This window comes from Ylistrum balloti, unplaced genomic scaffold (genome assembly GCF_031769215.1).
Source record: "Ylistrum balloti isolate Yb309-2 unplaced genomic scaffold, AGI_CSIRO_Ybal_v1 Utg369772, whole genome shotgun sequence".
Classification (NCBI taxonomy): domain Eukaryota; kingdom Metazoa; phylum Mollusca; class Bivalvia; order Pectinida; family Pectinidae; genus Ylistrum; species Ylistrum balloti.
This window is the reverse complement of record NW_026781965.1, coordinates 26,915-52,082: the sequence shown is the minus strand read 5'-3', so window position 1 is coordinate 52,082 and position 25,168 is coordinate 26,915. Positions and strand designations below refer to the sequence as shown.

Genomic DNA, 25,168 nt, shown 5'->3' with positions numbered 1-25,168 from the left:
TGTATATTTCAAAACCTTGAGCATAATTCATTTTCTTTAAGAAATAGTTCAAACTTTTTAGAATTTTGAGTATAAGCTGACTGATGAGATGCATATAATGACTTCACCTGATCTAATGGGCAGGGCCAAAAATAGGTTAAAATTCTGAGCTGTTCTGTCCATGGATTGGACAGTTTATGAAGGAAAATTCAATTTCTTAATTATCTTTATAAATTCAAACTGAAGCCTCAGCATAAGACAGTAGTTAGTGTTAGGCACATTTGAATTATGCTAACAATGTAATTAAACTTATTTTTATAACATTGTCATTTCGATGACATGTTACAGGAAGCATTTGTAACTCGGTGAGTGGTAAGACACATGGGCCTTTTCATATAAATTGTGGGTTTCAGTTTCCTGGGACGCAGTAGGGGAATTGCAACAATTATTTAAAATTCCTGTAGGAATGATTGCATTTAGATCAATTTTGTATAAATGGTATAGGTCTGGAATCTGGGGGGCACAAGGGTTGTGGTCAATTAGGAGAATTAGGGCAAATTCTTCAAAAACCTACTCCAGTAGGAATGGTTGGAATATACCCAAATTTGGTCTACTGCATTCCCTTTGTAGAAAGGGAATCACTTTTTTAGCCCACCATCTAATAGATGGTGGGTTATTCAAATTGCCCTGCGTTCATGGTCCATCATCAGTCCGTAAACAATTCTTGTTACAGCTATTTCTTGGAAAGTACTGGATGGATCTTTCTCAAATTTCATATGCAGTTTCCCCTTAGTCCCTAGTTGTGCTTTGTACTTTTTTTTGGACTGATTCGAATTCAAGATGGCCGACAGGTGGCCATCATGGATTTTGGAAGTTAAAGTTTGTTACTGCTATTTCTTGGAAAGTACTGGATGGATCTTTCTCAAATTTCATATGCAGGTTCCCCTTGGTCCCTAGTTGTGCATTGTACCTTTTTTGGACTGATTCGAATTCAAGATGGCCGATAGGCAGCCATCTTGGATTTTGGAAGTTAAAGTTTGTTACTGCTATTTCTTGGAAAGTACTGGATGGATCTTTCTCAAATTTCATATGCAGTTTCCCCTTAGTCCCTAGTTGTGCATTGTACCATTTTTTGGACTGATTCGAATTCAAGATGGCCGACAGGCAGCCATCTTGGATTTTGGAAGTTAAAGTTTGTTACTGCTATTTCTTGGAAAGTACTGGATGGATCTTTCTCAAATTTCATATGCAGGTTCCCCTTGGTCCCTTGTTGTGCATTGTACCCTTTTTTGACTGATTCGAATTCAAGATGGCAGACAGGTGGCCATCTTGGATTTTGAATGTAAAAGTTTGTTACTGCTATTTCTTGGAAAGTACTGGATGGATCTTTTACAAATTTCATATGCAGGTTCCCTTTGGTTCCAAGTTGTGCATTACACCTTTTTGGACTGATCCGAAATCAAGATGGCTAACAGGCAGCCATCTTGGATTTTGAGAGTAAAATCTTGTTACTGCTATATCTGAGGAAATACTGGATGGATCCTTCTGATATTTCATAGATATTGGTTTCCCTTGGTCCCTAGTTGTGCATTGTACCTTTTTTGGACTGATTTGAAATCAAGGTGGCCCCCAGGCAGCCATCTTGGATGTCGACAGTAATACAGCACAAGCATATTGTCCATTATCCACCTGTAACTGACTGCTATCTAATAATACTTTGGGATCTTTTTCAAATGATTTTTGCTAATAGGTGCTTAATAATGGCAAATATCTTGTGCCATCATTGTGTACATTCAATGAAGACCAGTTCATGAACATTTACAACACCTGTAACAAACAAAAAAAAAAAAAAAACAAATCTTCAAGAACTGAAAACAGATCCTCAAATGGTGGGCGCTGAGATCCCTCTGGGATCTCTTGTTTGTAAATGATGGATCTCAACCCAGTGGGGTATTAGGGATGAGATCAATTAGGGGAAATGGAGAAAATTCTTTTAAATCCTTTTCCTCCTGTAGGATCGATTGGATTTTGCCCAAACTTTGTCTACAGTATTCTTTGGTGAAGTGTTTAGTGTTTAAATGGTGATTCTCGGCCTCCTGGGTTAGGAGGGGTGGGGCCCAATAGGAGAAACACCTTAAAATCCTACAGGAATCATTTATTTTGTCTAGATTTCGTCTAAAAGCATTCTTCAGTGAAGAGGAATCAAATTTGTATAAATAGAGGAAGTTCAGCATATTCTTTAAAATCTTTTTCCTGCAGGGAAGATTGTTAATTGTCAAACTTTGATACAAAGCATTGAAGGAAGTGGAATCATTTTGTATAAACAGTTGGTCTCAGCCCTTTTGGGTGAAAGGGATGGGGCCCAACAAAGGAAATAAATTCTTTAAAATTATACTCTTTCTGAAGGAATGAATAAATTTTGCCTAAATCCGATACAACACATCCTTGAGTAAATTGAAATCAGTTCGGTATAAATGGTGGGTCTAGGCCTCTTTGAATGGGAGAGAAATAGAGGCAAATAATTTTAAATTCTTCTATAGGAATGACCGGATTTATTTTGTCCTAATTTGGTATGAGACATGAATTGTATGGTTGACCCCTTAAGGACCAGATGGGCCAAATAGAGAAAATAGATATAAAATGTGCTGTGTGCTTAGTAATTTAGAATACCTTTTCCTAAAGTTAAGATGAAGCAATATCCAAACAACCAGTTGAGTAATACAGGCCCAGTGGGCCGTTTGTTGGTATTGCTATTTCTAGAGAAGTTCTAGATGGATATCTCAAATTTCATATTGAGGTTCCCCTTGGTTCCTTGTACACATTTGATTTAAGGACTGATCAGAAAAAAACAAAATGGCTGACAGTCAACCATCTTGGATTTTGCGGTGAAAGATTCAGCTTTTAAAGAACAAGGAAATGGTGGGCGCTAGGATCCCTCTTAGATCTCTTGTATCGCTACTCAGAAGAGCCACATAAGAGGTTCTCTTGAAATTCCTTTCAGCACACCAATGCTAAGTACAGATTCCAGTTGAGCATGCCATATTTTGAGCACTATTCAACGTTCAGTGACAAATTTTAGATGTTGATCTTCGTAATTTGTGGACTAATCTTGAAATTTCGTCATAGAGGGTAAGACGCTTATTATGTAAGGGTCAAAGATCACATTTGCAACTTCGTCGTTTTTTAAGTAAATTTTGAAATTGATTGGAAAAGCACAATGGCTGAAATGTACTCGATGGATTGTTCTCCGATTTGTAGGTTTGTGCACTCCCAAGTCTAAAACCATTATGATAAAATCTGGATGATAAGCGACCAAACTGGATATCTACTGTTGAAATGTATTTATGAAGGGTGTCTCGTGGTACGACATTTCAAAAATGTTGAGATTGATTTGAGAAAAAATCGAATTGGCTGACAGATTCTACAGTCAATTATCTTGGATTTTGAGTTTTGTGTTATTGCTTTTTGGATCTGGGTTATTTCTCGAGGTGTATTTAATAATCAATAATTAATCAATCAAAAGTTTAGATGAAGGGTGTCCCATGATACCGAATGCCATTAAATTTTGGGATTAATTTGAAAAAAAAATGGCTGACAGATGCCATGATCAGTCAACTTTGATTCTGATTTCTCGATATCGCTTTTTGGACCTGGGTTATTTCTAGTAATGTATCTGATCAGTAATAATTTTCCAAGTTTATGTAAAGGATGTCTCGAGATACCTAATGCCATCCAATTTTGAGATTGATTTGAAAAAACAAAATGTCTGACAGAATTTTGATGTCTAAAGTTTGTTTGGTTTTTGTCAGACAACGCTAGAAGGATATGCTTTTAAAGGAATATGTTAGTTTAAAGCATTGTTTACTTTTCGTCTTCAAAGTTGAATATTCCTTACCCAGGGCGTCCGAAAGGGTTATAAAATAAAACCTCTCGGGAGATACTTCAAACCAAGAAGGGTGAAAAGTTTCTATTTAACAAAATGTGCTGTACATTACAGCATTTTCTGGACATCACACTCACCGTTATAGACATATATCACTCTGATGGGAGCTAAAGGGAACTAAAGCACGGATGATGGGGAGGGGGGGGGGGGTGCGGGGCGGTCAAATTGAGGTTGGATACACTGTGCACAGTATAATATGTCCATTATGTTCCTGTTTAAAAAAAATTCTGGCAGTGTTTCGGGGCTTAAACTACGCCTATAATTAGTGTGAGGTATTGCACGGACACTGAATCCAAATGTTCCTGAAGCTAATGCACCTCAATCAGCGCCAAAAAGTAAGTTCGGAGATAAATTCCAACAACTTACACTTTAACCTTTCATGTTCAGTTATTGCCCGGGGGATTCTACTCTTTGTTAATTCACAAAGTATAAAGGTACATGTATGAGGAATTTTACCTATAATAGTCTGACGAACGTCAGCTTCTGCATTAAGCCACAATAAAATTATACTTCTTGGTTTGTAGTAGTTCCTTAACAATATCACGGCAGAGTAACCAGGCCCCACTTGTATAAAACATCTCAACTTGAGATTTCCTCAAGCCCAGATTTTTCTTAGCTAATTTCTCCATGAAAATATCTTGTATGAAAATTCCTCAAGGAATTTCAGGACATCCTAGCCGAGGACTTCCTCCTGTTCCTTGAGAAAATTTATACAAGCCGTTTTTGAGGAGATCTCAGCAGAGGAAAATCTCGACTTGAGGAAATCTCAAGTTGAGATGTTTTATACAAGTGGGGCCTGAAGTCGACTGAGCGTTTTCTCGTGACATTCATGTCTTTTTTTTGGAGGGGTGTTGGCATATAAGACGATAGATGTATTGTCCTCCCGAGTGTCATTGCTTTATTTTGCATTGTTGGATTTTTCGCTGAGGTCACTACAAACTCATTCTCATTTAAACATGGCAAGACAAAATCACCATTTGTATATCTGAAAATTTCTACAGAGATGTTACTGTGAAAGTGATATTTTTCATTTATCATTTTATTAGTGTTCATTATTCTTATGTTGAACAGTAATTAAATAAAAAACAGATCATAACTAAAGTCTATGAAATTTATTGGGAATGTAGGCGAAATAACAATGTCTACGTTGAGTTGTGGTCGACTGCTTCCTGTTGGTGAATGCGTCTTATGACATCTCTGTAGACTTGCTGCGGCGCGTCCATGGCCCATATAAAATCTAGGTGTTGCCACTCATCCATGACCTTGGACGCTACAAGATTTGTAATCTTGGGTAGAAGGGCTCTTACGTCATCAGGATCAGCCAACCAATCCATAGAGCCCGAGTACACTACAGTCGGAGTCTTTACCAGGGATGCGTTCCAGGCTGGCGGGGTCGTCTAAACCAATAGGGAAAATGTATGGGAAGTATTTCATACGTTCGTCATTTATGTAAGTGCTAATAAATCTGTAATATTTATATGACCGTTCCATCTTAGGGAGAGAGGATGAGGATGTTGTTCCCTGTGTCACGTCACGTCTCATTCACAGTCAACGTCAGTTCCGGTTCATAGATACAGATAGTATCTTAGCATACGGTTCTATACCTTATTATAGGAAGGTAGCCATTGGTCAAAATTAAGACGTGAATGGCCACGTTTAACATCTGCAAAATCACCAAACTTTGATACTTATACCAATAATATAATGGACCGATAATTGAATTGAAACGCGTAATGTCAAATCCACTATAGGTCATAAGTACATTTCAAACAATCAATCGATCCCTGAATTCACCTATTTTTATTCGTGCGTGTCTGTAACTTGTTCAATTCATATCTGAAAGTTCAAGAGAACGTTGTGTAAAAACACCAAACTGCGTCAAATTAAAAAAAACCAAAATAAAACAGAGGCGAGAATTCTAATTATAATCATTGCCAGAAGTGTTACATAATGTCTACATCACCGACAGCCCATGCTCTTTGAGCACAGAACTTTCTTAGAAGCACGCCACGGAGTAAACATATTTTTACAAGATATGTACAATATGACCACGTCGGCGAAATCTGACCGCAAAAACCACCAAATTCATGACTTCATCGGATATCATTTAGATTCACCACAATGTTCGGGAATTACACTATGCCTTGATTTTGAGTTGCTTTGTAGAAGCAACACGTTACTACACAAATTTAAAGATGACCGATTCCAGATATATTCGACAGATGGTATAAATGTATTTGTCATTCACGAAAGGGGTTATTTTTGGACTTCCATTCCAAGTTTTGTAACATTATCTATCTGCATTGCCTTTAAATACCAATAGATTTAATGACAACGTCCACTAACATTGTATATACACGACAGAGTCTTCTACATCGGTCGATTAACTCGATTTTTCCTTCAATGAAACCAGCATGGACAGGTTTCCACCAAGCTGTATGATCAGTGTGATGATTTCAATCTCTCTATGGTAAGTATTCCATTTATGTATGGCAACATCCCTGCATCCCCAACCTGTGATATTTACAAGTCGCAGTTGATTTGACATTCCAAACATCACGATTTTCGTGCAAGATGTCGACAACTGACAGACAAATTCACAACACAGGTATTTCGAGAAATGCAGGTTGATGAAAATCAAAGCTGAGTTAAACTGAAACGAAAGTTTTCCGGTCATCCTTGTTATCTCAATAACAAATACTCTAAATGTCTTTGTGCTTAATGAAGATGATGTGTTTGATGCTCGTTAGTTTGCTTGTTGTATACCCTGTTTTCGGGTGTCGTCGATGAAGCTGATGCTTTCTGTTCCACAATATCTGATCTCATTCTTTTTATTTATTAGTAGCCTTCTTGTATATCTTTCTTTGGTTGATATTTTGTCTTAATATTGACTTGATATTTAATAAAATGTCGCTTTGAGCACAGAACTTTCTTAGAAGCACGCCACCGAGTAAACATATTTACAAGATATATATTTGAGTCAAGTTTCTATGAACATATCGGTGTTTTTCTTTGTTGTTCTTTTTGAGTTGCCAGATCTGATATATTTCTACCGAAAGTCTATATTTTCAGCAAGTCTTCTCTGTTATAGCAAAGTTTGACAATATCCGAGATCACAAGTCATTTTTACAGCATCGGATTGTCTACCCTAGCTGTAGTAAGTGTCAAGTTGCAAATTTGGTAATCTAGTAAAGTAAAAGTAAAGCAGTATAATATATTACAGACAAGTCTGACCTTGTAATAGTTAAATGGCTACCTCTAATACTAAAGAAATAAAGTAATATATAATAGACAAGTCTGAACTATTGTAATAGTCAAATGTCAAAAATGTAAACGATTTTACAGCATGTTACGGATTGTCTAGAAGCTGTAGTAAGTGTCAAATTGGCTACCTCCAATCTAAAAATAAAGTATAATATATTACAGATCTGATAATAGTTAAATGGCTACCTCTAATACTAAAGAAATAAAGTAATATATAATAGACAAGTCTGAACTATTGTAATAGTCAAATGGCTACCTCCAACTAAAAATGTAAACGATGATAAGAGTCAAATGACTACCACCAACTAAAAATCTAAACGATTATGATGGTCAAATGGCTACCCTTAGCTGAAGGCATACAGTTGTAATACATAATAGATAAGTGTTACCGGTTATAATTAACAAATAATTGACAGATTAAGTATCTAAAGTCATAATTTCAACATTACTGAAAAGTGTTACCTGGTTGTAACGGTCGAGGTTGGCAGCTTCTGAACCAAAATCGTACATCAAGAAATCCTTGTGAAGGATGGACTATAATAGAGAACACTGTAACTTGGTAATGTATATGTTCTTATTTAGTATGCTTCTGTTGTTTTTATGTTGTTAAAGGTAAGAAATAATCGGTCGTAACCCCGCCTCAACATACTTTGGTTGCTTACAGGGCAACAAACCCAGTTAACAAATGATACAATATGATTAATATAGGATAAATCTTACGATGGTAACTGTTGATAATATGAATAATATAGGATAAATCTTACGATGGTAAATGTTGTACAACAACATCGTTGTTGGTTTAACATGCAGATGAAGGCAAATACAATACTATGACCCTGGGTTAAATGTGGACAATTGGCCCGTTAGGATTGCAAAACAGTTTTGGGAATAGTCATTCATGGCACTTCCTCGTTTTTTGGTTTTTTTTTTTTTTTTTTTGAGGACAATACAACTTTGATTGTTAAGTGTTACAAACCTGTGCGTAGTGGGCTATATTCTGTACCGAGGTACCGGCCGGATGGTTGGCAACATAAACGGGGATTCGTGACTGTAACAAAAACATTGCAGATTCCATCACAATGGTGCCTGATGAACGGGAACCATAACCGAAGTTGAGTGAGATATCGAATCTAGATAAATCATTTGCGATAGCGAATAAGGAAGGGTGTTTTGTACATTTGTTTTATGTATTAATGGGCAACCATTGTACGTTTCGTGAAACGTCATAATGAACTTAGAAAAAAAAACGTTATAAAAAATATACGTACTTTGTTGAACTGTTTGAAGTCATACCCGCCGAGGACAAAGAGGAAATTTTCACAAACGAAGTCCAATCCTGGTTTACTGCATACCTCCCTTCCAAGCCACTTAACCATATCGGTGCTCGGGAGAAACTCACCTGTCCCGAATAACTCAAAAAACGTCTGAAATAATCATACGTCGAAATATATTTTAAACTAAGGTGCTGACTCCGCTACCAACTGGAAAGAAAACATGTAAACATCACCAGTTTTTGATAATTTATTAAAATAATAACAGTTCCATATACCTGTAATGGTTTGACAAATGGGGCAAGCAGTCGGATCGGACTAATGACGCCGCCAAGGTTTGTGACTGGAGCAAAGGCAAAAAACATCTTCACTTTGTCCGTGTTCCAAGGTTGACTAAGCCCTGAGAATGCGATTTGTGTACCTTGTGAATATCCCAGATAATAGAGCTGCTTCCTATTCGTCACGTTCAAGATATAGTCTATCATTGCTGGCATATCATATAGAGCCATCTCGTCCCAACTACAACAAACGCAACACTGTATATTTAAACATAAGGTCAGTACAGTATCCTGGACTCTTTTTCTTGTCTTTTATTTCATATCCAATTTTGTTAATTTTCAACACAATTTGATAATATCCCGAAACAACGTTTAAGTTCCATTTCAGGACACATTTAGTTGCTTTTTAGGAGCCGGTTAGAAATGCATTAGAGATGTTCCTACATCCCTTACGTTGTGGCCAGTCATACAAAACTCTCAGCGCGAAATAGTGCTAAATATTATTACCGCTAAAATACGTACGTTTTCAGTAGATTCTAAATTCATCTAAATTCATCATTTCAAATATTTTTTTTCATATTACTGCGAAATTGTTATTCTAACAACAATTTCATTAATTAAAAAACAGATGCAATAGGACTACCAAGAATTAACTATACAATATTAGATACAGCTGATGATTTGACAACAATTGTATTACCTGCAGCTATTGTTTAGTTTTCTATATTTTTTCTTTTCTTTTTGTTTGGTTTGGTATTGTTTTTGTTTTTTTTTTTTTTTTCATTTTATTTTTTTTTTTTATCATTGTGAAAAGAGTATCAAGTGTTTTTCATTGAAATTCTCTGTCATGTACTACAGAGTTTCTTACACAAACCTCCATTCCCAGAATTTCGGGTCGTCAGGGCTAAGTGTTTTGTGTTTCCGTGAATATATGTTTCCACGATTGTTGCCCAGCCAAACGTCGATACCATTGTCTGCCATCAGGTATCCCAGACTTTCATTAACAAGGTTATCCAGCCAGCAGCTTGAGCAGGACAAGAGACCATGCTGTAGCAGTACAACTGGCTGGTCTTCCACCGGGTAGTACACTAAGGAACATACATGTTTGTATCCAAGAAGTAAAACGAAATGAAAAGTAAAATCGTGTATTGATGCATTTTTATCTGGGACGGTATTCACACAATAATATCATTAGGCCCATTTAGTACACCATCATAAATGTTCGTAATAGGTGACACCCTGACGTCTCGGATATTCTTTGATAAAATAGTGGGAAACAGCTATATGTCGGCTACAATTCACAAAAAAAAAGGCTGAATGTAAAAATGACTACAGCCTTTCCTTTGTGAAATATATATTGAAACCAGAATGAAATATCTATTTAGTTTATTGAGAAACTGAGAGATATAATCATCAAAATGAATATATTCGGTCAAATCCCGAGCCAGGGGAGCCCTGCCACTGACATAATCATCAAAATGGATATATTCGGTCAAATCCCGAGCCAAGGGAGCCCTGCCACTGACATAACATCTCGCTGAATTTATCTACTAGGATGTTTAGAGGTAACAACCAATATAAAGGATATAACGGAAGTGGTGATTAAAAGTCTTGTATGTTTTGGAAACAATGGAATCAGTGAAATGGACTACTTCCATGGTAACCAAAGAAATATCAAAACTGAGAAATGGTACTACGATGCAATTCGATGGAAGGGTATTCGAAGTTTCCTATATTCTTCAGAAACGCTGAAATCAGTGATTTTGACTATTTGTTGCTATGGTAATCTGAAATACTGTTAAACTGCTTCATGGCAAAAGATACTTTATTGATGTGTGTAGAATTTTGGGGAAAATATCTTGAACGGTATTATACGCCCTACGACGAATGAACAATCGGATGAACACATGTTTGTAGAACTCCTTCCAACGAAGGAAAGAGGAAATAACAGTCGACAGCAAAACGACGGATTAAAAAATGCAATTAAACCAATGTCAAAAACAACGCAATAAAATATAGCAATAGAACCAAATCAAGGTAAAAAAAGCATTAGACAAATTCAAAAAGCCATTGGACCGGTCCCATAGAAAATCATGGTAAAAGAAGACGGGCCAGTGTACCTAGAGATGGGACTACTGTAAGGAGCATTTGGGCCAATGAATAAAATATGGAACCATTATGAAAACCAATTGGGCCAATGTAAAAGAGCAATGGGGCCAAATGGAGTCTTAAAACACGACAAACCCGTCATCATAAGGGGAGAAGATACCACGGAAGGAGGAATCATCCATGTTGTTTGTGGAAGAAGGAATCACTGTGCATATGTTAGGCTGTATAATTATACAGTTGAGCATTTCATTCAACAAAGAGGCGGTCCATCATATTAAAAGTACAATTTGGTAATTTAATATCAAAAGAGAACATCGATCAATTATCGAGATAAAAAATATTTTGTCCAAAACAAAAAAAATATCCCAAATTTCTCTTTTACAGCTTTATTTTTAACCAGACAGTATTCGAATCATGTACGAAAATAGATTGTTGTTTTTACATGGTTTATATTGTTCGTAGCGTTCCAACAAGTAGCTGTGGATTTTGATGGTTAACAGAACCTCTAATACATAGAAATATACCAGTTACCGATTATCTGAGATCAGTAATCCCACCAATAGTTGACGGTACATATATTTAAAGTAAGTCAAGTAAAGTATCGATATTCTGATACAGCACGAGAGACTACCCGGTAAGTGTCGGTATTCTGATGTCCATACAATGACAAAGGCACGAGAGTTTACCCGGTAAGTGTCGGTATTCTGATGTCCATACAATGATAAATGCACGTGAGTCTACCCGGTAAGTGTCGGCATTCTGATGTCCATACAATGACAAAGGCACGTGAGTCTACCCGGTAAGTGTCGGTATTATGTTGTCCTTACAATGACAAAGGCACGTGAGTCTACCCAGTAAGTGTCGGTATTATGTTGTCCATACAGTGACAAAGGCACGAGAGTCTACCCGGTAAGTGTCGGTATTATGTTGTTCATGCAATAAAAAAGGCACGAGAGTCTACCCGGTAAAAATCGGTAATCTGATGTCCATACAATGATAAATGCACGTGAGTCTACCCGGTAAGCGTCGGCATTCTGATTTTCATACTGTGACTAAGGCACGTGAGTCTACCCGGTAAGTGTCGGCATTCAGATACGTCTTTACACTTGTACAGTAAAAAGGTCCTACTTAAGACATGTGGGGCTTGCTATTTCCCTCGTATACCGCTCTTTTATAGTCTATGAATGCAGTCGAGTGTCCTGATGTCTGAACCTTCCGTGTACTGTAGTACTGTATCCTCCCTATAACAAATAAAGAAGTCATGTACAAAAGCATTGCGTCTAGTTTAGGTCGGATGGGATCAATGTAATCTAGAAGAACCTTTCTGTGATTCTAGTCTTCCATGAGGAATTCTCTGGAGGCCGAGAATGAATCCGTCATCAGTAGTTACTTCGTGTTCCTCGCATGGATAACCTTTACTGGTAATCAACTGGGTCTACAAGTAGAGGCAACATTAAGAAAACAGTAGTTGGCAATAGTTTTATATGTAAGAAAATCAACGACTCTTTCCAGCAGCTCTAACTTGATTAAAACTTGTATAAACAATTTTTATGTGACAAACTGTTTCTGACGTTGATTACGGTTGAACAAAGTAGGGCTACGACAGCACGATGTACCGTGATACAAACAACGTAATTTTATCTGATATTTGGAATCGTAGTCAATATTCAATTGTTATTCATCTAAACATCAAAACATGTAATAACAACTCCAATCAAATACAACCGTACTCACTTCGTTCCGTCCCTCGCACGTGTGCGCTACCCGTACTGACCAAGCACATATAGATAATTTATTTTACTTAATGACAATAAAACGAAAATTAAATCTGCTTTTGATACCATACAAGAAACAATGCATGAAAGCTTAATATCATATATATCATACATTGTACTTTATTATGAACAATTAAACATATGATAGACGCGGTAGAAAGTTTTTACCTGTTACAGAAAACATTATACAAGAACTAGACTTAACAAATCATGGACAGACATAGATTCTATCAATGAAAAATACTTCCAGCAATTCGTTGTACAAACACTTCATCTAGCAAAGTGCTCGATCACAGGTATTTGGTAAACAAGCTCAAAAATTAGTTTCTCTCGGAATTTCGTCGAAAAGTTCGCACTGGTTTGACGGTTTCGTTTTTATCGGTCCTGAATCTGTACGCAACCAAGCTAACGTTTTCTTGTCTCGTGTAAACGCGATAGCTGTTTAACTACAGGTAAGTCACTGCTACAGGATGGTGACACCAAACTGGTGTAATTGATTACAGTAGTTCCGCAGTGATTCGAGCCTTCGTTAAGTCTTATGACCATGTCTCAATGTTTCTTCATTTTAAAATTTAGGTCGAAAAATGTAGATGTGATAATATTGATAACAAAACTAATATAATAACTACTGCTTCTTGGTGTAGAGATACCAAGGAGATGTCTTCTGAGTACGTAACTGCTATCTGTTCAATGTTCTGTAAATGAACTTTGCGATTCTAGTGATCATTGCCTTGAAGTTCTGTTTAACAACGTTCATTCCTTGTTTGGCCAGTTTTGCTGTAGGAAAAAGGTAGTTCCAGGCTGCAAGTGCTCTTGTCATGAATTGCGTCGTCGTGTTTAAAACCCTTCACAAACCTTGATTCAACGTAGAATATAAGCGTTTATACAAAGGGATCAGATTCCGTCAAAAAGCGTTCATATCTCCAAATGGAGGGTAATATAATGGACACAAATAACAAAATCCTTGCAATTTTTCTGAGAGTAAACCTGTAAATATGAGTGACTTACCACTTGATGATTTTTTTCAATTGTTTTAAAGACTTGACTGATACTCCAGCTGATACACCATTTTGCTCCGAGGAGTTTGTAAATAATAATGAATGTCTTTATCCTGAACTGGACGATGAGTTCAGTACCCATATAAAAGGTCTATCCAAGGGGAAGTTAGCCGGTATATTTATGTTGTTAAACGAGTACTTCATTGAGTATAGGGAACATTTAGTTCCTCTATTGTTTAAACTATTTAACACTATTTTGCGTGTTGCATATTTCCTCAGGTGCTGGGCTCAAGGTGTTGTGGTACTCACACATAAAAGAGGAGACAATGATAACAATTGTAGAGGTATTATCATCATTAGTCACTTAGTTAAGCTTTTCACGTCTCTCCTCAATAGACGTTTATTGTCATGGAGCGAAAAAGAAAACGTTATATATGACGCTCAATTTGGTTTCCCACCCGGAAGTGTTACACGGGATGCAGTTTTTGTTCTCCATACCTTAATTACTAATATTTTACAAAGAAGTAATAAACAACTGTATTGTGTTTTCGTAAATCACCAAAAGGCTTTCGACAGCATATCGCATGATAGATTATGGTTCAAACTATGGACGTCAGGTATTAAAGGTCGATTGCTAAATGTAATTTTATCTATATATGATAATGTTAAATCTCCCATGTACGACCCCCGAATCATATTATTACAAGGGGCTCTATTTTCATTGTTTATAAATGATATGGAATCCGAACTTATCAATTCTAATTGTCAGAGTAACCAATTACAGTTGCTAAACCTTTTGATAATTTTGTATGCGGACGACACGGTCTTGTTTTATGAAGACGTAATCTATCTGCAGAATAAGCCTGATCACTTGTTTTTGTACGCTGAACGTTGGAATTTAGATGTAAATGAGGATTAAAGTAATAATATTTAGGAAAAATAAACGTGTTTTTGTACGCTGAACGTTGGAATTTAGATGTAAATGAGGATTAAAGTAATAATATTTAGGAAAAATAAACGTGTTTTTCCTGAGGAGCAATGAACATATTTAATGGTAGGCCTATTGAAACAGTTGACAACTTTTGCTATCTTGGTCGAGTGTTAAACTATAATGGCCTTTTTACCTTAGCGATAGATAACATTGTGGCCAATGCCAGAAAGGCTTGTTTTTTATTGAATAGAAAATTAAGAAATTTTATATTAAACTGTGAAACCAAAATTGTCATTATTCCACACTTATAGTACTTGTGTGCTTAACTGTGATTGTAAAATGTGTGTGCCTAGTCCTGCAACCCGAATCGAAAAAGTGCATTTGCATATTTTGAAGGAAGTTCTTGGAGTTAAAATTTCTGTAAATAATTCTATGGTTTACTTCGAATTAGTACGATTTCTTTTACAAATAAAACGTAAATTATCAATTATAATGTACTTGTTATCGTTACTAAGTACTAATAATTGTATTTTGAGATCTTGTTATGAGGAACTTGTCAAATTAAATTCGAATAAAGCTAATTGTAAAACTAATTTTGTTTACCAAGTGAAACCAGAATTAGACAGAACAGGTTTTTTTATGGTGTTTGGTTAAACACATTCATATTTAGTGAAGAACAGTTTGTGTTCTTATACAACCCAACGTGTGAACGATTATTTTGTTCAAGAGGTGAGAAACAATTCTTCCAAATGTCGTTTGTAAAGATACATTGTTGATCATAACGATATACAGTTTTACCAAATCTCTCACTTATAAGTATAAACATATCCTCAGTATCGGTTACATTCCCAAACATTAAGTATTGAAACTGTCAGATGTGACAGTGTTTTCCAGAGCCTAAAGGTATTGCCTTCTTTGTAATAGTAATGACATCCAGGATGAAACTCATTTCATATTATTATGTCCAGTTTACTCGGAGCGCAGAATCAGATATATTAAACCCTATCGTCCGTCTGTCTTCAAATTTAAACAATTGTTGTCCTGCAAAAGTGTGAAGTGTTGGAGAAATCTTAGTAAATATTTGATTCAAATTACTTCTAAAAGAAAGTCTCTTCTTAATATTTAATCAAATGGTATATTTTCTAGCTCAATGCTACTGACAATCATGTATATCTTCATTGGTACATGTAAGTTGATGACGTTGTAATGACCTCAGCCATCTTGCTGTAATGAAATGTAATATCTATATATGATCATTTTGTAATCCTATATGCTGTTCGCATTTGGAATAAAGGAATTGAAATTGCAATTAAGAATCCAATTTTTAATTGGAAAATTAAACTGGTTATTAATCGTCAGAGACCAGGTGTGGTGTGTACGATGGACTATAAGCTATGCGTTACGCACAAGTGACATTCTATTCTGTATATCAACCGAATTCGTTAGAAGGGCCGATGTATGGACAAAAATTTCGAGACAACGAACGACTTTTCCCTTGCTTTACAATTGTTGGGACTGAAAAATCACTTCAACTCAAACAAAATTTCAACTCGATGAAATCCGCGTCATCCTAACTAATATTACAAAGGTATAGAAGAGAAAAAAATCGAGAAATTATTTCGACTCAAGCGATTTCGAGACGAGTTTCAACTGTACTCACAACGTTCATGTACACTTCCGGATCTTGTCCGACTCCATGTACACGTTGAATGGACGTACTCTGGACATGCGTTGCCATAGCAAACAGGACTACTAGCCACAACGCCATGATTACGGCTGACTGTTGGAGAAGGTTGTTGTCGCCAGATTTGGCCAATGATTTCAGGATATGTCTATGTTATTGTAAGGTAGAACACGTTATCTACAACACATGGTCCGTTCTCATAGATTGTAATGCTAGCCTTGTTTCTATTCGAGGGAATTTAAGCCAAATAAATTCGGAAGTTTTACTCCTTTAAGTACGAGTTCAACGGATCATACTTATTATGGCGTTTCCAACCTGTGGCTATTTCTGAAGAAAGAGAATAACGGACCAGTCGGTGTTGTCGCGGTGATGGGGAAAACATTTTATCACAGTTGTTTTCGATGGCATGCGACGTGCCTTCCGCATGTTGTTCGGGCGAATGATACAACACTCTTTGTATCTAAACATGATGATTAAGGATATCCATGAACATATGGTATATTTTTTTAAAGTACTAGGTTTGATTGCTAACAGTTCTCTCACATAAGGACTTACTGAAGCCGAAGCATGATATCTGGATAAACGACCGACCAATCTGATCAATCTGACAGTACCTCAGTTATACAACAAAGGATGTATAGTTACTGGATGCTCAAACATCCTTACTAGAATTTGTCATAAGGCTACATATTTAGAATTCTCATGATGGATCACTTTAATTTTGAACAAGGTTACCAGTCCAATCGTACTTATTTCGACATGTCTTTTCTTGCGTGCTACTGTTGTTGTTGAATGCTTTCTGTACTCGTGGTTATAGCAGTTGCTGTATTTCATTGTTTTATTTATTTATTTATTTATTGTTCCTTCAATGATAGGGTCTGATTGACTTTTCTTACTCTGGATCTTACCCAGTTTTTCGTACATCACGGCTCCGTGGACTATAACGCCCAGTCTTTAAATACACACTGGATCCCGTTCATTTCTTCATTGTTATATCATTAATGGAAATTGCATAACTATTTCCGTTATCATCGTCAGGTTTGTTTTCGTGTTTGGGAACAACTTGTAAATAAAACAAACACAGCTGATGTAATTCATCACGACAACAAACGAATGATCCATTTTAACAACAGAAAGCAGTTACATTATTTCATTCCATGAGTATCTTTGATCAGTTCTAGTACTTCAGGATATAATATTTTCGGCGCATCCTCAGCCAGTATGAAATCCACGTGGTCATAGTGAGGGAATGTTTTCTTCTTTACAATGTTTGGCAAGTTACTAAGGAGAAAAGTGACGTCAGTTGGATTCGACAGCCAATCCTTGTTCCCATTAAAAAAAGCGACTGGCGTCTTAATGTTTTGGATCGCATATCGTGGCGGTGTTGTCTGGGAAAAAAAACCAACAAAATTGTTGTTAAAAATCCATATTTATTACTAAAAAAATACATATATCATACAACTTTAAGGACAGGAAACATGATTAAATAAAAGGTAAATATTAAATGCTCGAATAAAATTACAGTACATAAATGAAATTATATTTTACCGTTAATTAATGTGTAACTAAAATAAAGTTTTTTTCAAATTCTTCGGTTATAATGTAACTTTTTTTCCTGGTATTTTAATCCGGTATTCAGACTTAACAGTTGTGATTGTGTTTCCTGTGGATGTGTGTAATTGTCAATCTGTCCAATAAATGCCGTCGCCATATGAGATTAGTATACCATTACTATCACGACATGGCTAATGTGTATAAAGTACAAACACGTGATTGTCTATACTGTCGATAAAAGGTAATGTACACACAAATATATTAGGGATAAGTGAAAACGGAAAAAAGACGGAAACAAATGTACTTGTAAATTATCCTCGTAAGTATTGATTCTATCTTCTAGACAACCCACAGTTAATACTAGCGTTAGTGATCACAGTGAACTGAAGGAAAACATGGAATATTCAAGACGTTAAGATACATTGTTGTAGCTTCAAGTCAGAATATATAAAAAATGATAGACGGGGAAATTCTCATCGATCTGGGCCTCACCTGATTGTATTTCGCCATATTCAGCGCCGGTGATCCATAGTCGTATTTCTGATAAAGATCTGTTTTAACCTCCTGGGAATGAAAATCCACACATAAAGTCTACTCTCATTCAGCTCGTATCCTTCTCCGAGGAAGTGCTCTTACAGATTCTTATATAGATTTTCAATGTATACAAGACTATCATAAAACTAGTTTTCTTTTTATAGTCAATACCATGATGCTAACAACTGATGTATTAAAGAGTTCGCTTTATTTGTTATTCAATGTTTGTTGAAAACTGTTCTAAATGTAGTTTGAATTGTGTTTCGGACAAGATCTTTAAACATGAAATATCTTTGTGTTGTTGTAGTCACAAACCTTTTCTGTTCAACGGATGGCTATTGAAATAACATGCCATGAAAATACCATTATTACATACGCATGCGTTACTCCAAAGTGTGATAACGGCGATTACCACACAGACACCCACCTGAATGTAGTGATTCATGTTCTGGACAGAGGTACCTTCGGCGGAATGGGCGATATATATTGGCACTCTCGTCTGATACAATAAAACATGTATGTCATGTAGAATTGTTCGTAAATATGATCATATGTTGTATGGACTTGTTTCAATTCAATTAAATTCCCTCTCGACTATTTGTAGGGAAATGGTCTTGCTTACTATCTAAAAATCTTATCGTTATTGTTATAAACTCGTTTGTTTGCTTCGATTTACAGCAATAAAGATGTTTTATTATCCTGACTTGGTAAGCTGGTCACTCACCAATCACCACAGGCCAAATTTCTGCTTTTGTTTCCAACAAGGTCAAAACAATATAATATTCTGTATAAAAATTAAGTATTTCATAGAATATCATCATTAATGATGTTCGTGTACAATATCGTTACTGGGGTGTTTACTTCGTGTACAATATCGTTACTGGAGTGTGAAGTTTGTGTCTAATATCGTTACTGTGGTGTATAGTTCTTGTACAAGATCGTTACTGGGGTGTGAAGTTTGTGTACAATATCGTTACTGGGGTGTTTACTTCGTGTACAATATCGTTACTGGGGTGTGAAGTTTGTGTCTAATATCGTTACTGGGGTGTATAGTTCTTGTACAAGATCGTTACTGGGGTGTGAAGTTTGTGTACAATATCGTTACTGGGGTGTTTACTTCGTGTACAATATCGTTACTGGGGTGTTTACTTCGTGTACAATATCGTTACTGGGGTGTTTACTTCGTGTACAATATCGTTACTGGGGTGTTTACTTCGTGTACAATATCGTTACTGGGGTGTTTACTTCGTGTACAATATCGTTACTGGGGTGTGAAGTTTGTGTCTAATATCGTTACTGGGGTGTATAGTTCTTGTACAAGATCGTTACTGGGGTGTGAAGTTTGTGTACAATATCGTTACTGGGGTGTTTACTTCGTGTACAATATCGTTACTGGGGTGTTTACTTCGTGTACAGTATCGTTACTGGGGTGTTTACTTCGTGTACAATATCGTTACTGGGGTGTTTACTTCGTGTACAATATCGTTACTGGGGTGTATAGTTCTTGTACAAGATCGTTACTGGGGTGTTTACTTCGTGTACAATATCGTTACTGGGGTGTATAGTTTGTGTACAATATCGTTACTGGGGTGTATAGTTCTTGTACAAGATCGTTACTGGGGTGTATAGTTTGTGTACAATATCGTTACTGGGGTGTATAGTTTGTGTACAATATCGTTACTGTGGTGTATAGTTTGTGTACAATATCGTTACTGGGGTGTTAGGTTTGTGTATAATATCGTTACTGTGGTGTATAGTTTGTGTACAATATCGTTACTGGGGTGTATAGTTTGTGTACAATATCGTTACTGTGGTGTATAGTTTGTGTACAATATCGTTACTGGGGTGTATAGTTTGTGTACAATATCGTTACTGGGGTGTATAGTTTGTGTACAAGATCGTTACTGGGGTGTTTAGTTCGTGGACATGATCGTATAGAGAAAATTACCAAATCGGTCACGTACCCAGTTAGTCTGCTGAAGATCAAACCCTGTAATACTGGTGGCAACTGAACAAACGAACGTGATTGGCTGTTCATCGCACACCTTGGCCGCCAGAAATGTAGATATAGATGAGTTCATCATGAAAGATTTCCGGCCGAACAGCTTGTGGACATCCTGTCAATAACACTAAACTACATTAATTTACCAGGAACAACAACTCATGCCGTAATAAATAAAAATTATCCAGTCGACAAGTTGGCCGTCTCGAAATTTAGTTCTTACATGTGATATGATATCGGAAATGCGCTACACATGCGCTAGTAGTAGCCGAAAAGTCGGGCGAGCTGGAAACGATACATACAAAATGGTCAAATAAGCTGGAAACGGTATACAGCATATAACTAGACAAAGCAGTATCAAATCTCAGTATAGTGTTAACACGGATGGCTCATCGAAAATAATATATATCAAAGGCTAACAGGAACAGAGGTGACGACAGAAAGATCAAAGATCTATTGCTTGCAATGTAAACATATATAACAATAAGGCGACTATCGATATAAATCATAGATATTCGTAACACTACAGACATTGCCGAGAATTGAAAATGAGCTCAAGTTAACCCAATACCGTCGTGATGGAGCGTAAATATATCGTGAAACGCTTAGGTACACTACACAAAGTCTATGATATACAAACATTTAAAAGATGTCTTAAAAATTAATTAACATTTACCAAGGACAAGTCTATTTCTTGTATATTGAAGATGACTTTTTTATATTAACTATCTTACGTCGCTGTTCTGTGTAAGGTCAGCGACCAGCTTCAACATTCCTTTGATGTGCCCTAACTTGCCAATCGGTGCAAGGGCGACGAACAATTTGATTTTCTTGGCAAACTCGGGGTCCTGACTGAGTTGAGCGAACATTGTCGTGGTACCCTGTGAGTGTCCGATATAATACAACCGGGAGACATTGGTCACCCCGCGAATGTAATCAACCACAGCGGGCAGGTCACGTGTCGCCATTTCATCCCAGCTATGAACAGACATTTCAAATTGTGAATTGGCCACACAAAAGACAGGTTGTTCATCTTAAAAACAGTTAACGGTTTATTACGATTGACTTTGTATCCAGTGGTATTCAAGAAACTTGTTGAATGAGGTGATGATGGCCAGAGTGTCAGATGGTCAAAAGAATGGCTGATCGGATACGACAAGAAACCAAGTATTATTGTAAGAAAGATAACGTACTGAACGGCTTTCCACGAATAGGGAGTTCATAAGTGAAGATTTATGTATATGCACACACAACACTTCTCTGATTGCAAGATTGTTTGTACAACGTATACAAATATATTGATTTTGTGGTGTCTCAAACAGTTTCGATCACATGGTACTATGCATATGTTCTGATATATCTTTTTCCATCGCAGTAAACTCACGATGTTCTGTCGTTTGTGATATTTGTCACGACATGATGAATAACATCTTCTCTGTATTTTTACAAATGTTGATAGTTTTTTAATTACTTACACCACCGGAATACCTGGTCTTATTCTTCTTGTACTGTTTCAGGTGTCTCGTTGTAAATCATTGTTTTGTTCAGGATTTGATATAGTTTTATTGAATTTGAGTTTTAATTATGATTGTATTGACATCTTGTTATTTGTTGTGTTTTTTCCATACTACCATAGTGAGTTAATCCAAATAATGAAGTTATGAAAAAAAGAAATTCTAATCACATTCACGTACGTCTGCACATGCCTCTGACTTCAACAATATCTTGAGACTATTTCTAGCGTTCACCAAAGAACATGGAACTATCATCAAGGCGATTGATTGAAAAATATTGTATTTTAGCAACCCGCTATACTGAAGAACTCCAATATATACTCTTGTATTCGATATATGGCCCCTAAAGTTCTTAAAAGTGTTATTCTAGTTAGCATTGCCTAACAGAATCAAATGCACATATCTATAGAACTCCCTTTTCCGTTACCCCATCCATAGAAGTTATTTCTACCTCCAGGCCCAGAACTCGTCCTGTGAAGAATCAAAGTGTATGTTTCTCAAACCGTATACATTCCCACGACTGTTGGACAGCCAAACGTCCATTCCCTGGTCAGCCAGTATGAAAGGAAGACTGGCATTAGGTCCATTCTCGATGAAACAGTCGGACCCGGCGTTTAGGCCGTGTTGAAACAGAACGACTGGTCTATTGGCTACTGCAAGAGAAACTACGGCATTCGTGATTTGTACATAAATTTAAGCAGGTATCCTTTTAATCAAATAAACTCAAAATGTCATCATTATGACTTGGTCAAGCTGAATACGACAAGGCATCATTATCATATTACTGTATGTTGTATAGTGACGTTCGGAACGTACCAATCAACTCATTCACTGATGTATCTCAAAATAGATAAAAAAACTGATCTCACAATAAATGTAAAGGGTGCAGTAGTTGAAATAATGATACCAGGTTTGATTGTTTTTCGTCCTCCTGGAATGCGATGTGTCTCGAGGATGAATCCGTCTTTAGTCGTCACATTGTGAACCTCGACAGGGTAGCCATTGTATCGTATCATCTCCGGCTGAAAGGTTGAAGAAGACATTCAGAAAACTTGACAAAGATCGAAAGTATAAAGTTTACACGATTACGTGGTTAACCAGAAGTGCAACTCATCCCACTGACCTCAATATTCGCCTCAACACCAGACATTTTGAAGTGTGGAGGTCACGGGAAACTCGGGCTCGTAGGCCTAACCAATATAGCAATTAATGGAAACCGTCAGTATTGAAAATACTAAAACATTTTTTTCAGATGATAAGCTTACATAGGGTTTCCCATGATATTCAGTATCAGTGTGAATCTGCCGAAATGTCGTGTGCTTACTACAATTTTGAAAATCGCGACCATCTTAAATATACAAATTAAAGATATTAATTAACAAGTATTAATTGTAATGGGGACCATTACAAATGTCCCCCAAACAACCCCTTCAGCAGTAAATGATCAAAATTATCAGACCTGCAGTCATGCCAAACATGAACACACCAATTTTGAATGGAAATGAGAACGTAATTTTTTAAAACATCAGAAGAGAGGAAATGGTGATGCTTTTAGTTTGGTATATAGAGAAGTATTCTTACCTCAGTATGACAAAGAGCTTATTTTGTGTCTGCTACTTTCAATATTAAGTACATCTCAATGGTCCATTTAAACATAATCGGACAATATGTAAAATTTGGCCAAATTCAGACCACAGCTGACCGCTCAGATGACCGAATGAAAAAATTGACCACAGTTGACTGCTCAGATGACCGATCGATGGCCGGATAATAAATGGACTACGCCTTTTTGCTCCGATTGCCAACTAATACATATATACCAATTTTCACGAAAATCGGACAATATCTAAAATTTGGCCAAATTTTGACCACAGCTGACCGCTCAGATGACCGATTGAAAAAATTCAAGGGGCCTGCACTCCGCCTCGCGTGTATGAATAAGTGTGGAGAGTTTTGCTAAATTCCATGCAATAGATTTTGAGAAACGCATTGGAAACCTCGCCGGCGGAAGAAAGTGGAAGAAATAAGAATACCGGCAATATAAATTATAATAATAAGAAGAAACGGAGCAAACACAATATGTCCCCCGTCCCCCAACTTCGTTTGGAGACATAAATATTATATAACTGATGAGAGAACGCCAGAATAGAACAAAACGTAAAATATGCCTACCGATCTCATATAGATTTGGGGATCGACATCCCTTGTCGAGACGACCTGCATGGCGGTGCTTAAAAGCAACGATAGAAACCAATATTCCATGTTAGTGTGATTGAGTGAAGCTGTCCACGCGTTGGCACACTTGTATTATTGGAAAATAAAGTAAGTAAACATTGCATGTGAGGTAGAGATAAAGACCCATGATTCGTTGTTACAGTACTATAAATAATGTCTGCTATCAGTAATCGTATCACAGTGGACATCGAGATAAGGAGCACAGGCGAATGCACATAACGTTCAAAAGGCCAAAGGACTGTGTTGATAATGAAGCAAAATTGTCGAAGATTTTCTTGCTGAAAATAGAAGTATTTCAGTACATAATATGCTAGTCAAATACCACGAATGTGGGTCAACTGGTTAAGGTGTTTACCATGAAAACTTTAAACTGTGCTTTTTTTAGTTCAAATTAATTTTTTTACCCTAACCAGCACTAAACTTTGACCCAATAGCCTAAACTCGATATATAAGAGTATACCAAAGCATATCAACAATGAAATGTTGGTTTAGCACTGGAGCTCTCAACGGTCACCTTTTCGAATGTTTCAAATTGCTTAATATGCAAATCAAAGTAAAATGACCTGGTATCCTCAAGAACGTGGGTAATTCTGAAAATTGATAACATTTGACCCCTGACCTTGAGAAATGTCAAGGTTTTTGATATTTAGAAATTTTATTGCATGCCATCCGAGGTGTATGTTGGCAAAATATCAGGATCCTGGATACTTTGGAAGTTCAAGTTAAAGAAAAAACTGTTAAAATTAAAAGTCAACCAACAGGTCGATACTGAATGTGTACCATACTGGAATGTCATTTGCACACCATGTCATTTACTCACCATGTCATTTGCACACCGTGTCATTTGCGTGGATGAAAAACAAAACCATTTTCAAGGTGTAGTGAAATCGTTTATTACATCTTTGCATGGATTTTCATAAAATACCTAATCAACTTAGGCCACATTCTCTCTAAAGTCTATCCAATGGGACCATCATTATTCAAGCAATAGAAAATGCTTTGCCCAGGACAGGCCAAAAGCTTGCTAGGTGCGACTTGCTTACAATTATGCTACCACACCATTATGTGCTACATGTGTGACTTCTGATAAAGATTAC

General features: G+C 36.6%; 3 protein-coding genes across 3 annotated transcripts in view; all 3 read right to left on the bottom strand.

Annotated features, from left to right (window-relative positions):
• Positions 1–25,168, bottom strand: part of LOC132543837 (uncharacterized) — a 187,111-nt gene that overhangs the window by 161,244 nt on the left and 699 nt on the right. The window lies entirely within an intron of this gene.
• LOC132543949 (lysosomal acid lipase/cholesteryl ester hydrolase-like) lies at positions 5,065–16,316 on the bottom strand. The gene is made up of 8 exons (XM_060207506.1): positions 16,209–16,316; positions 12,165–12,279; positions 9,610–9,823; positions 8,736–8,976; positions 8,455–8,610; positions 8,163–8,234; positions 7,649–7,720; positions 5,065–5,319 (listed from the first exon to the last, which is right to left on the bottom strand). The coding sequence occupies exons 1-8, from the start codon at positions 16,314–16,316 to the stop codon at positions 5,065–5,067; spliced, it is 1,233 nt and encodes a 410-aa protein (XP_060063489.1).
• Positions 17,378–22,986, bottom strand: LOC132543953 (gastric triacylglycerol lipase-like). The gene is made up of 7 exons (XM_060207511.1): positions 22,960–22,986; positions 22,744–22,858; positions 22,288–22,501; positions 21,057–21,300; positions 20,285–20,437; positions 18,279–18,350; positions 17,378–17,620 (listed from the first exon to the last, which is right to left on the bottom strand). The coding sequence occupies exons 1-7, from the start codon at positions 22,984–22,986 to the stop codon at positions 17,378–17,380; spliced, it is 1,068 nt and encodes a 355-aa protein (XP_060063494.1).